Here is a 12,163-nt window from a genome sequence, read left to right as displayed (position 1 = left end):
ACTGACCTTCCAGGTCCTAAAAAGGAAGATACTCCTCTCTCCTTTCTCTCCTAACCTCCTACCCCCCTGGATGCGAAGGCTACAAATGAGGGTGGGTCCTGCCTTTTGTTTCTGCACATCTCATTTTCTCCTGTGCCCCTTTTACTACCACTGTGCCTGTTCTAGTTGGTGCACAATAAATACATCTTTTGAATGAACGAGTGAATGATTTGACCTTGTCTACCAGATGGACAGAACTTTTTAAAAAAATTAATTTTATTTTTGGCTGCTCTGTGTCTGTTGCTGCACGCGGGCTTTCTGTAGTTGCGGTGAGTGGGGGCTACTCTTTGTTGTGGTGCGTGGGCTTCTCATTGTGGTGGCTTCTCTTGTTGCGGAGCATGGGCCCTAGGCGCGCGGGCTTCAGTAGCTGTGGCAGACGGGCTCAGTAGTTGTGGATCGCGAGCTCTAGAGCGCAGGCTCAGTAGTTGTGGTGCGTGGGCTTAGTTGCTCTGTGGCATGTGGGATCTTCCTGGACCAGGGATCGAACTTGTGTCCCCTAACCACTGTGCCACCAGGGAAGTCCGGACAGAACTTTTCTCCTGGAGAAGGATGTAAAAGTAGCCTTTCAGCCAGAGCGGATGGCTCTGTTTCCAGCATCATTGGTGCGTGGAAGTAATTACCCAAGCTCAAATGTCTGCTCTCTGAAACGATTGTTGGCTTGTCTGTCTCCCCCCCCCCCCCCCCCCCCGACCCAGGGACACAGTACTCTTTGAAATGGCCCCCTTCCCTCTGATTTCTTTCCTTCCCCCGGTATTAAGACCACTTTAAAAAAAATTAATTATTTGGCTGCGCCGGGTCTTAGTTGCGGCATGTGGGATCTTTAGTTTTGGCATGCAGGATCCAGTTACCTGACCAGGGCTGGAACCTGGGCCCCCTGCATTGGGAGCGTGGAGTCGCAGCCACTGGACCACCGGGGACGTCCCTAAGACCATTTGTGATGGGCCCTTTTCCCAAACACAAGTGCGATTGTTTTGCTCGCCTGCTTTGCGTTGCCAGTGGCTCCTGAAGACGACCCCAGTCCTGAGCAGAGATTCAAGCCCCTGCTCCATCTGTCCTTCCTGGCAGAAGCTGCCCTCCTGTTCAGCCTGCCGGGCCCGCATGTTGGTCCTGTGATGTGCCAGGTTCCTTCCTGCTCCTCGCCGGGTCGCACCTTTGTAGATCCTTCCAGGCTTTTCTCCCTGAGGACCTGCCTTCCCCCTGGCTTCTCCACATCCTTGGGGATCCAGGCTCCCCTCTTTCAGAACCTTCATTTATACCTCCTACAGTGGAGTTCTTTAGCTTCCAAAGTTGAAATCGCCCCGGGGGAATTCCCTGGCGGTCCAGTGGTTAGGACTCCGCGCTTTCACTGCCGAGGGCTTGGGGTTCAATCCCTGGTCGGGGAACTAAGATCCTGCAAGTCTCGAGGCGCAGCCAAACAAAACAAAACAGTAATCACCCGGAAAGTCCCTTAAATTGCCCAGGAAAGGACAGTAATCAGCTCTGATCAGACATTCTCATGCATCCTAGAGGTCTGAGTATTTCCAAGCTAGGCTAAAGGTGGCAAGTCCACGTACACGTTTCTAGACAGCAAATCATTACGCCTTGAAGATCCCTCCAGTAGGGGTGGGTGGAGGATTCTGAAGGGTGCTCCTTGCCTGCTAGGCTTCCTCCCTTGTCTGTTATATACTGAGCTTCTATAGCTATGCTTGTCTGATAAGGTAGCCACTAGCAGTATGTGGCTGTTTTAATTGACAGTAATTAAAAAAAAAATGCCTTCCTCAGTTGCACTAGCCACTTTGCAAGTGCCCAGAGGCTGCACAGATATTAGACAGCACAGATACAGAATGCTGCCATCATTCTAGAAAGTTCTTTTGGACAGCACTGCACTACAGCGTTCATATATTAATATGTCATGCTGGATGCAGTAGGTGGAAACACCTAGCCACGGATTGGCACAGCATAGAACATGCTCAAAAAATTACTGTATTGGTGTCTTAAGTTTCACGTGATTAGATTCTCCTGGGCCTGCTCTTTCTTTGAAAAGTTATGTAAAGAGAGAACACAGCTATCTTCCCATCTTCCCAAGTTGGCATTTCTTATCCAGGCCACACTGAACCTCCTTTCTGCCGGGCCCTTTGGCATCTTGGCACATTGGCTGGGGGAAAATAACCCAGAATGTGCTGGGCAGCCCTCTCCCCAGCCTTCAAAATGTTCTGCTGTCGAATTCATTTCCCTGTGTGTCTCCTCGCCTAAACTGGTAAGGGGACCAGGTCTCTCTGACCTTTTTAACGTGAGGCAAGTGATTGGTAAGTAGCTGCTCAGTAAATGCTTTTTGAATAAAGACTCTCTCCCAAGAAATAGAAACTAATTAAGGGAAGAAAATGGTTTATTGGATTTTCCTTTCAAATGATAAAATCAGTGCATCTCCTGGCAACAAACTAAACAAAGTATGCAAAAAAAGGCTAAAAATTCTCTGCCAGGTAACCTATGTTAACAGTTTGATATACTTTTCCCCTCTCTCTTAGAAAAGTATAAACAAACGTATATACCGTGTTGGGCTTGAACTGTCTGGATCTTGGCCATTCTAGCAAAGTATCCTTTATCTGTTATCCCTCTGTTTACCCTCGTGCCCTTCTATGCTTTACTCTGCCTTGAAGGGGTTTTCAAGGTTTAATTATCTTGACAGTTAAGAATGATGGAAACCTTGGCAAATGGGGAATTTCATGTTCCATCCTAAGGGTGGGGGAAACAGCCTGGAGGATGTACTATGTGGAAATGGGGACCTTGTGTGCCTGGATCTTGATTTTTTTTTGTTTGTTTAAGAGAAGCTAGTGATCTGGATTTCCAGATACAGTTTCTCCTAATTTTTAAATATTAACAACTAACTTAAATTTAATTAATTAGTAATTATTATTATTTTTGCGGTACGCGGGCCTCTCACTGTTGTGGCCTCTCCCGTTGCAGAGCACAGGCTCCGGACGCGCAGGCTCAGTGGCCATGGCTCACGGGCCTAGCCGCTCCGCGGCATTTGGGATCTTCCCGAACCGGGGCACGAACCCGTGTACCCTGCATCGGCAGGCGGACTCTCAACCACTGCACCACCAGGGAAGCCCTATTATTATTTTTAAATAAATTTATTTATTTTTCTTTTTGGCTCTGTTGGGTCTTTGTTGCTGTGCGCGGGCTTTCTCTGGTTGCGGCGAGCAGGGGCTACTCTTCGTTGTGGTGCGCAGGCTTCTCATTGCAGTGGCCTCTCTTGCTGCGGAGCACGGGCTCTAGGTGCACAGGCTTCAGTAGTTGTGGCGTGTGGGCTCAGTAGTTGTGGCTCATGGGCTCAGCAATTGTGGCTCATGGGCTCTAGAGTGCAGGCTCAATAGTTGTGGCGCACAGGCCCAGTTGCTCCGTGGCATGTGGCATCCTCCCGGACCAGGGATCGAACCCGTGTCCCCTGCATTGGCAGGCGGATTCTTAACCACTGCACCACCAGGGAAGCCCTAACTTAAATTTTAAAAGAATTACCCAGCTGTGGGTGGACTGGATTCAGTCTGGGGTCCTTCAGTGGGCCACCTCCGGACCAGGCCATGGCTGTCAGTGTTCCTAGATGATTTCCGGGCACTTGCTTCCCTTCTAGATCACTGGTTCATCTCATCGGCTGTTACTCGGGCCCTCTTCCTAATAAGGCTGACCTGGTTTTGTCTTTCACCTCCTTAACCAGCCTCTAGTAACTCCGCATCACCATACAGGAATGTGGGGACCGTCTTTCAAACCAGGCTGCTATTTCTTGGGTTGGGACCAGATATACTAGTAGTTGCTGAGAGTTGCTTGACAGATATCTTTCAGTTCTAGACTCTCAAGCCTGGTGAGATGCTTCCCTCTGAGAAGCCTGAGGGAACAAGGATGGAGACAGGAAAGAGCAGATTTAATTTCTCTCGACGCTCGCCTTTTGAGTGGGACGGAGGGAAGATGAACTTGAAAAGCCATTTTTTACTTTCCCTTTTTGAGGCTGAACCCATATTGCTGGCTTCACATGGATAAGTACCTGCGTGATGGGCCTCTTGCTTTATCCTGCTGCGGCAGCGCTGGGCAATCCGGGCAAGCATTAAGGGAGGTGTGGCAAAGAGAACCCCAGCCTTAAAAAGGTCTGATAAGAAAAAGGGCAAAGATGCGGATTTCCCTGGTGGCGCAGTGGGTAAGACTCTGCGCTCCCAATGCAGGAGGCCTGGGTTTCGATTCCTGGTCAGGGAACGAGATCCCACATGCATGCTGCAACTAAGAGTTTGCATGCCACAACTGAGGAGCCTGCCTGCTGCAACTAAGACCCGGCGCAACCAAATAATAAATAAATAAATAAAGTTGTGTTGCTAAAGAATTTAAAAAAACCCCAAAACTTAAAACTTAAAAAAAAAAAGGGCAAAGAATCTGGACTAAAAGATTTGGTTAAATGGTCATCACAGTAGGGGGTCTCCCAGTGGGGAGAGTGTTTTCCCTGGAGAAAGTCATTCCTCTTTTCTAACGCTAAATCATTCTGCAACAGTAGCTCTCCCCAAGAAGACTGGGGAAGAGAGTTAGGAAATGAGTGGCCTGAGAAAACCCTCTCCTGAGTTTTCCCCCTTTGGTTTCTCAGTAATTGCGTTTAGCTGCAAGGCCCCATCACATTCAGGATATAAATCCTCACTTAATCGCCTACTTTGGGGGAAATGGGCTCTTTAGGCCAGAAACGAGGATGGCTGAGTACCTGTTGAAAAGGCAGTTTCCTCCTCTAGTTTCTTGCTGACCCTGGAACGGCCAGGCTCCCTTTTGTGTAATCTTCCCTGTCCACGTCACGACCCTACGGCTGTCTTGGTTTGCTGGGACAAATTCTTAGACCTGGGAGGACAAACTGGATTTTCCAGTGATCACACTCTCACTTAGCTGATCAGAGGTCTCTTTGGGGGCTGCCTCGGAGCCAGACTGTGTGTCAGACATTGGGCTGCAGCAAAGAACGTCAGAAAAACTGAGATCAAGGTCCCATGCTGGAGGAGACCCAATGAACAAACGAACCAGCAAAAAAGAAAATAAGTCGCAACAATTTTCAGCTGGAGATGACCACAATGAAGGGGGAAAGAAACCTACTTTAAGATGATACCGTAAGAGGGCTGGAGATTTGGGGTGGCCATGGAAGGCTTCTCTGGGGAAGTGACATTTAAGCCAAAAGTTGAAGTTGTCAACTATGGGAAAGTCGGGCATACAGCATGTTCTAGATGGAAGAGTCAGCAAGGACAAATGAACTTGGCTCGTTAGAGGCTGTTTGTGGTTAGGGTTGAGTGAAAGGAGGAGAAAAGGTGGGCGGGGCCAGATCCCTGGAGGCATGGTAGATACTGATAAGATGCTGGGTGTCTACAGTAAGCCCCTTGGCGGGTTTTTAAAATTAATTAATTATTATTTATTTAGCTAGCTGCACTGGGTCTTAGTTGCAGCACGCAGGATCTTCGTTGTAGCATGCGGGATCTTTAGTTGCAGCATGTGGGATCTAGTTCCCTGAGCGGGGGTCGAACCTGGGCCCCCTGCCTTGGGAGCACAGAGTATTAGCCACTGAACCACCAGGGAAGTCCTCTCAGGTTTTAAGTAGGGGACTACTTATTTTATTTAGGTTTGAAGAAGGCTGCTAGCAAGGGCAAGTGAATAGTCCCGGGGCTTGGATCAAGGTGGCAACTGTGAAGGGTGGACTGAACGGGAACAGGCAGAAGTGAGGGTGGGCAGGGGAGGAACAGCTCTCTGCAGAGCGCTTGCTATGTGCCAGATACCACGTAGGCACTTCCATGCCTCCGTCCTGACCCTGCCGGGTTCAGCATTCTTCACGCACGTTGCAGATTATGGGGATTCTGAGGCCTCCTCTCTCCCGGGCTTCCTGAGCCTCGTTTGAGTAGGGAGGAGAGGGCATTAGGAGGCGTCCTGGGGTGGAAGGTCAATCAGCAAGGGTAGGGCTGGGTCCGTGGGCCGCCACCTGGTGCTTCTGCTTTGATCTGGGAGGAAATCCTAAGCCTTGAGGGGATTTTGAGGCTGGCTTGGGTTGAACTTGTGCCAGCCTGGGAGGACTTACTGTGAAAGTTTGTATTTCCCATCAGTGAACCCCTTTCAGAAGCCGGTTGAGAAGGGCCGATCGGGCGCAAATCGGGGTGAAGATGCATAATGATTTGGGGAAACTGGTTTGAGATTTCTGGGTTAATGGCTTTTCTCTGCCCTGGTGCCTCCTTCCCCTAAAGGAGAATTACCTACCAGTTATAACTGGTGGTGCTTTGATGAGCTGTTCACTGTGAGTGCATTGCCTCCTTTATTCTTAACAGCCCTTTAAAGTCAGTTACAGCTCTAAGAGTTACAGCTGAATTGACTGAGGCACAGAGAGGCTAAGTAACTTGCCGAAGAACACACAGCAGCAGATGACAGGGCTTGGATTCAGAGCTGGTGGCTTGGCTCCAGAGCCCACACCCTGAACGACAGCATGGTGTTGACAGTGGCCGGCACCAAACATGCCCTTAGTGATGGAGAATTACAAGGTGGCATCCTGGAACTCAGGGAAGTCACTTGACTGGTTTGGAGGGCTTTGGAGTGGGACCCAGCTGTGATGGAGCCCCCAGCATGCTGCTTTGACCTGCATGCCTCAAGGCCACAGAAGATTTTGCCTCTCTGAGCCTCACCTATGAAATCGGTACAAAAACACCGTCCTTGGACTTCCCTGGTGGTCCAGTGGTTAAGACTCCACGCTTCCACTGCAGGGGGCACGGGTTCGATCCCCGGTCGGGGAAGTTCTGCATGCCACGCGATGTGGCCAAAACAGGAACAAAACCCCATCCTTACGTCGTGGGATTTTGGGGAGGATTTGTAAGGTAGCTTCTTAATAAACGTTAGCTGTGAATCACATGAGCCCAGTTTGAGAAGGAAAGAGGAGAGAGATTTTCCTGGCTCCCCCTCTCCCTAATGTGTATTCACAAATTCCCGGAATTTGTCCTGCTCAGCTTTTTGTCCATCTGTAATCAGTTTCTTATTCAGTATTTCTAGATTGAACAAATTCTGTATTCATCCTGTATTTACCAGCCACTTCCTCATGGGCTTGTTTCTCTCTGGGCCTCAGTTTCCTCGTCAGTGAAATGAGCAGTCTGTGGTCCTACCTCCTCCTCGAACTGTGGTGAGGAGCAAGTCAATTGACATTTGTATCGGGAACAGTGTCTCACAGGTGATAAGTGGTCAACAAAAGGTAGCTGTTATTACTATTATTTGTTCCTGGCTGCCCTCCCACGGCGGGCAAGGGCCCTTCCCTGGGAGCCCAGATGTCTAGGAGTTGTTCGGTGACTATTTGTTGACTGACTGGTCCCATTGTTTTCTTCTTTTTGAAATCTGAAGTCAGGGCCGCCAGGTGAAACATAAGGCACTATTTTCCTCTTAATGGTTGCAGACGTCTCTGTGGGTGGTGTATTGACAGAAGGGTAGACCTGATGGCAGCTCGCTGGAAGTTTCTTTTCTCCCGTGCACCGTGGGGGTGTTTAGCAGCATCCCTGGACTCTGCCCGGTAGATGCCAGGAGCAACCCCTCTCTCTTTGCCTACGGGTGACAACCGGAAGTGTCTCCAGACATTGCCAAGTGTCCCCTGGGGGGGGGGACCGGCTTGAGAACCACTGTTTTTCACCGTTCTAGACACCTGAGCCCCTTAAAAGCACCTGATTGATGCGGGGGCGGGGTGGGAGGATGTGCTGAATTCCTGCTTGCTGGGGGCTGGGGATACAGACGTGGTCCCTGGCGTGTAGTGAGAGTCCCATAAATCTTGTTGATGGCATCCATTTCTCCCCATAGTCGTTTAAACATACCTTAAATAGTTAAATACGTGACAGGGATCAGAAAGAATTCAAAGAGGAGTTCAGTGTTGGCTGATTTCCTGGATGTTACTCCAGGCCTTTGCAAATCCAGAACCCTCGCAGCTCTCACCCAGCTTCTATTTCTGGCCTTTTTACACTTGAATTTTGCCCCAGGCCAGTAAATAAAGACGTGATTCCTTCTCTGTTTCACTTTATGGCTGCATGTCAGTCCCCTATGGATGACATTGAAGTTCTCCTCTTTGGCTTCCATCTCAGGTGTGTTGCAAGGGCTGTGCTAATCCATCCTTCCGTGCACTCTTAAGCTTGGGGACCTCCGTATCCAGGTGACGTTAAGCGTCCTTTTGACCAGGGTAATTCTGGGCCTGAACATCTTTGCTTCCTCAAAAAAAGGCCACGAGGCGACTAGAGCGCCGGTCCCTTCTTCCCTGGTGTCTTTTTCTTAGTCTTCGTTAAGGTGACTCTTAGAGAGGCCCCCGCCCAGGGCGTGTGGGGAACGTTGCCTGGTTATGAGCGGCAGCACCTCTTCCTCCATCTGCCCCCTTCCTTGCAGCCTCTTCATCCCCCTTTCTTCTCCAGCCCGCTTTGCTGCTTCAGCTGCTGCTGGCAGTCTTTTTGTTTTTGAACTGTCCCTCTGATGCTGTAACTCCCCATTGCAATTTGAAAGCCACCCACCAGCACCTGAACTTTCCAGAACCTGAGCTGAGTCCCTGCAGCCTAGATACTAATGCGCAGGGGCTTCAGCCACTAGAACCAGGGCCTCCTGCGAGCTTGCTCCTCCGCCAGCTGCCGTAAAGGCCAAAGGCAACTGGTTTCTCCACATTTTCTTTGCGGTGATTCGGCAGAGTTCTCAGGGCCTCAAATATGTACACAACGTCGGATGCAAGCCTTCTGGGCCTGGACCTGCTGAACGGGTGGGTGGGGTGCAGCAGTTTTTCTTGTAGGGAGTTAGGCCCGGCCTCCCCCCCTCTGTGAAGACCGAAAGAGCTTGGCATTCTGGAACCAGGAAATTCCTGTTGAGATGTCGTCGTTTTTTCCAGAGGGCTTCATCCCAGCTGAGGGAGGTGCGGGGAGAAAGGGCTACGTGGTGGCAATTGCCTCTAGATGTTGAGGCCTAAACAGTGAATTCATTTGTAAATCAGCCTCTTCTCCCTCGTTGGAAGCAATTTCTGTCTTGCCTGGAGGGTTTGGAAGTTTATCTTTTACATATGAATGTGCCCATTAATCACCACTTCTGCATTATTGGGAGGGAGGGAGGGAGAGAGAGTGAGAGAGAGAGAAAAGTGGAGGGAGGCGGAAAGAGAGAGGGAGGGAGGGAGGAGAGAGGAGAGGGATGGGGAGGGGGAGGGGGAGAAGAAGGGGGAGGGGGAGGGGAGAGGGAGATTGAGTTTGTGTGTGTACAGTGGGAAGACGGTTGAGTTTGTGTGTGTACGGTGGGAAGATGGTTTTCTCATTTCTGGGAGAGGCACATCAGAACTAAAGATAATTGGAAACAATTATTTCAAAACACCTTCAAAATGCAAGCCATCCCAACTTCATCCCCCTGCCTCCACCCGCCTTCTGATATGTGCACTCCAGCGAGTAGAACCACTGCAGCTTGTTGTGTTTATCCACATCAGCGAAATAAATGGCTCTTCGGTGCTCGCGCTGAAGATTTTCAGCTCAGCCGAGCTGCCGTCTGCCGAGGGTGGTAAATTAGAGCCGAAAGCCCAGGGACGCGAAGGCACGTCGCCGGGCCTCGGGCTGCCTGATTGCAGGGAGGTGAGGCTGTCCTGGCCGCGCTGGTCAGCCTGGTAAGTGGTGACTCTTAGCCTGTCGGCAGTGCTGCTTCCTCCTCCCCCTGGGAGAGGCTGCTGAGGATCCGGAAGCAGGAATGTGTGCCGTGTGGGAGCCTCAGTTCTGTTTAAAAGAGAGGCTAGGCCCTCAGAACAGCAGAGCTTTCTCGATGGCAGGTAAGCACCCCATCCCAGGGTTACCTGCCCCTCGCTTGCTTGGCCTCTGCGGTACCCGGCTTCCTGGTACAGTGACATTTCCCCCAAGTTGAGAGTGACCCTCTTCCTCCCACTGCCTCATCTCCATTCCAGCCCTTCTTTTCCTGATCTGGAAGTTCACAGTCACATGCGGGAGACCTTTTAGGAGCCCAGCTTAGGCCAGTGCAGCTTTTTCCCCGGGGAGGCCCAGGCTGCGGCCCCGTCTTCCAGAGTCTGTGGGTCCAGGAGATGCTCCAAGTCAGCAAACTATTCTGAGAGTTTCTGTCGCTTACGTGTTCCTTGTGGCTTGGACATTGTCTGTGGCAAGAAAAATGATGTGCCCTCCCTGTCCCCATGCTTTGCTCCCGATTCCCCTCCTTTTCTGGTCCCGGGCCTGGAGGACATTCCGGGCTTTTGTTTCATTAGGATGTAATTACTGGCTGGAGAGGGCCCTAAGATTCCTGGGGAGGGAGGTCTGTTAAGGTACCCGCTCTGTGTCTTTGGGAAACGCCTTGAAATGATGCACTGCGCTAGGCTCTGCTGCTCCTGGAGAGCAGCGTGTGGTCACATTTGGGGGAGGCCATGGCGAGGGCTGGCAGTTACCCCGTGTCCTCGTGGCTGAGCCCGCACAGGCCTCTGCCCCTGCGCCTGCCTTGGCCGTTACAGGAGGAAACCTGGACTTTGCGCGGTCCTGTGGACGTGGAGAAATCGTGCCCTGGGCTGATTCCCGGCTCCACTTTATATAGGCTGGCGTTTCTGTAACTGAAGGTGTGGCATTGATTTAACATGCTCCTCGGAGAACTCAGCTCTGCTTTTGGAGAGGGATGGTGGTGGAGGAGGCAGAGGGGAAAGAGGAGGAAGAGGAATGTGCGTGGCTTTAAAAAAAAAAACAGCTGCTGTTTATTGAGTGCTTCCTCTCTGCCAGGTATTACACTAAGAGCATCACATGAATTAACCCGTTTAATCTGTGGATAACTCCACGAGGTACCACCATCTCCATGTGACGGAAGGAAGAGCAGAGGCACAGAGAGGTTGAGGAGCTTGCAGGGTGGCAGCAGGACTAGGTCCTGACCACTCTGTATCCTCTGCACCCGGCCTGACTTCACTGTAGGGTGACCACTTGACTGTCCATCTTCAGCCAACCAGTGGTTGGTCACCCCACTTCCGTGGCCTTGGCTGCTGGTTCGGGCCTGTTGACCGAGAGTCTTTCATTCAGCCCCTGTCCATGTTGCCATTGAGCTCATCAAGGAAATTTAACACCCACAAAAACACAGCACAGGGCCGGTCCTCCAGGCCCTGGAGTCCAGGGGAAGCGCCCGGCCTTCAGCTGGGGCCTGTGCTCTCTCCGGAGGAGACAATTCCCTGTAACTGGTGTGTCATTTCCTAGACTCTGGAGAAGGGCGAGCGCTGTGACTCAGGCGCCGGATGTGAGTGGGGGTGGGGTGTGACTGGCCTGGATGGATGGACACTGGGAAGAAGTGTTGGAGGAGGGGAGATGGCCGTGCAGCCCCCCAGCCTGTTTTGTGGTGTAGACCAGCCTGTGGTACCACCAGTGAGGGTCGGGTGGTGAATCGGCTTCCTGGGAAGCGCCTTTGGGAGAACGACTTGCATCATCAGCAAGTGACACACCATGATTTTCCACTTTTCTCCCGGTTCCTGGAGCTCTGCAATCCCCCCAGCCCACCGTCTGCAGCTGGAAAGGAAAAAAGCAAAATGAGAGTGTACTCTTAAAACATTCTGAGACCCTGAATTAGGAAGTCTTTGGGCTGCAGAGCTGAGACAAACCTCTCCCTGGGGTGAGGCCACCCATTGGGCCTTCCGAGCCGCACTGCCTGGGGTCAAATCCCAGCCCGGCTACTTGTGTGATCTTGGGTGGGTGACTTAGAGGGAAGGGCGTGAAAGGCATTTTGAACAGGGTCTGGTTCATTGTGTGCAATACAAGAACATCCTAGCTGTTAATACCCGCGGCTCAGGGAAGCTAAGAGGCTGGGTTATCTTGAAGGAAGGCGTCCCTTAGGTCAAGGGACATCTAGGAAGGCCTGAGCGGGATTATTTCTGGCCTATCACAAGACACAGGTTCAGGGAGGATGTCGTCACACGCTTGGTTCCTAAATACTCAGTAGACCTCGCCCTATTATTAAGATTTCAGTGAATTGGCACAGGAGGGGAAAATTCTGCTGCTTCCTGCTCCATGCCAAGCTGTTTCCCTGAGTCACTGCTCTGGCCTTTTCTTCTAGACCGCTCTACTCCCTCGCCCACGTTAACTCCTTCAGAACCAGACTTATTTTGGGATGGAGGGGGTGGGCCAGCCCTGTAAGAATCCCAGGTCCT

At 51.2% G+C, this 12,163-nt stretch overlaps 1 protein-coding gene across 32 annotated transcripts in view; it reads left to right on the top strand.

Annotated features, from left to right (window-relative positions):
* The window catches only part of ZMYND8 (zinc finger MYND-type containing 8), a 126,610-nt gene that overhangs the window by 20,489 nt on the left and 93,958 nt on the right, over nt 1-12,163 (top strand). For 2 of the 32 annotated variants that reach the window (XM_067708338.1, XM_067708357.1), the window contains exon 1: nt 9,305-9,814. The exons of 28 other annotated variants lie outside the window; for them this stretch is intronic. In XM_067708338.1, the coding sequence (XP_067564439.1) occupies nt 9,736-9,814 (79 nt within the window). In that variant the 5' untranslated portion in view covers nt 9,305-9,735. Of the gene's footprint in view, nt 1-9,304; nt 9,815-10,301; nt 10,601-12,163 lie in introns of those variants that run through there. 2 more of the 32 variants (XM_067708358.1, XM_067708356.1) reach the window with 2 other exon arrangements.

The sequence above is a fragment of the Pseudorca crassidens genome, chromosome 15 (assembly GCF_039906515.1).
Source record: "Pseudorca crassidens isolate mPseCra1 chromosome 15, mPseCra1.hap1, whole genome shotgun sequence".
In the NCBI taxonomy this organism is placed as follows: Eukaryota; Metazoa; Chordata; class Mammalia; order Artiodactyla; family Delphinidae; genus Pseudorca; species Pseudorca crassidens.
The sequence above is the reverse complement of the archived record's forward strand: the minus strand, read 5'-3'. Positions and strand labels throughout refer to the sequence as shown.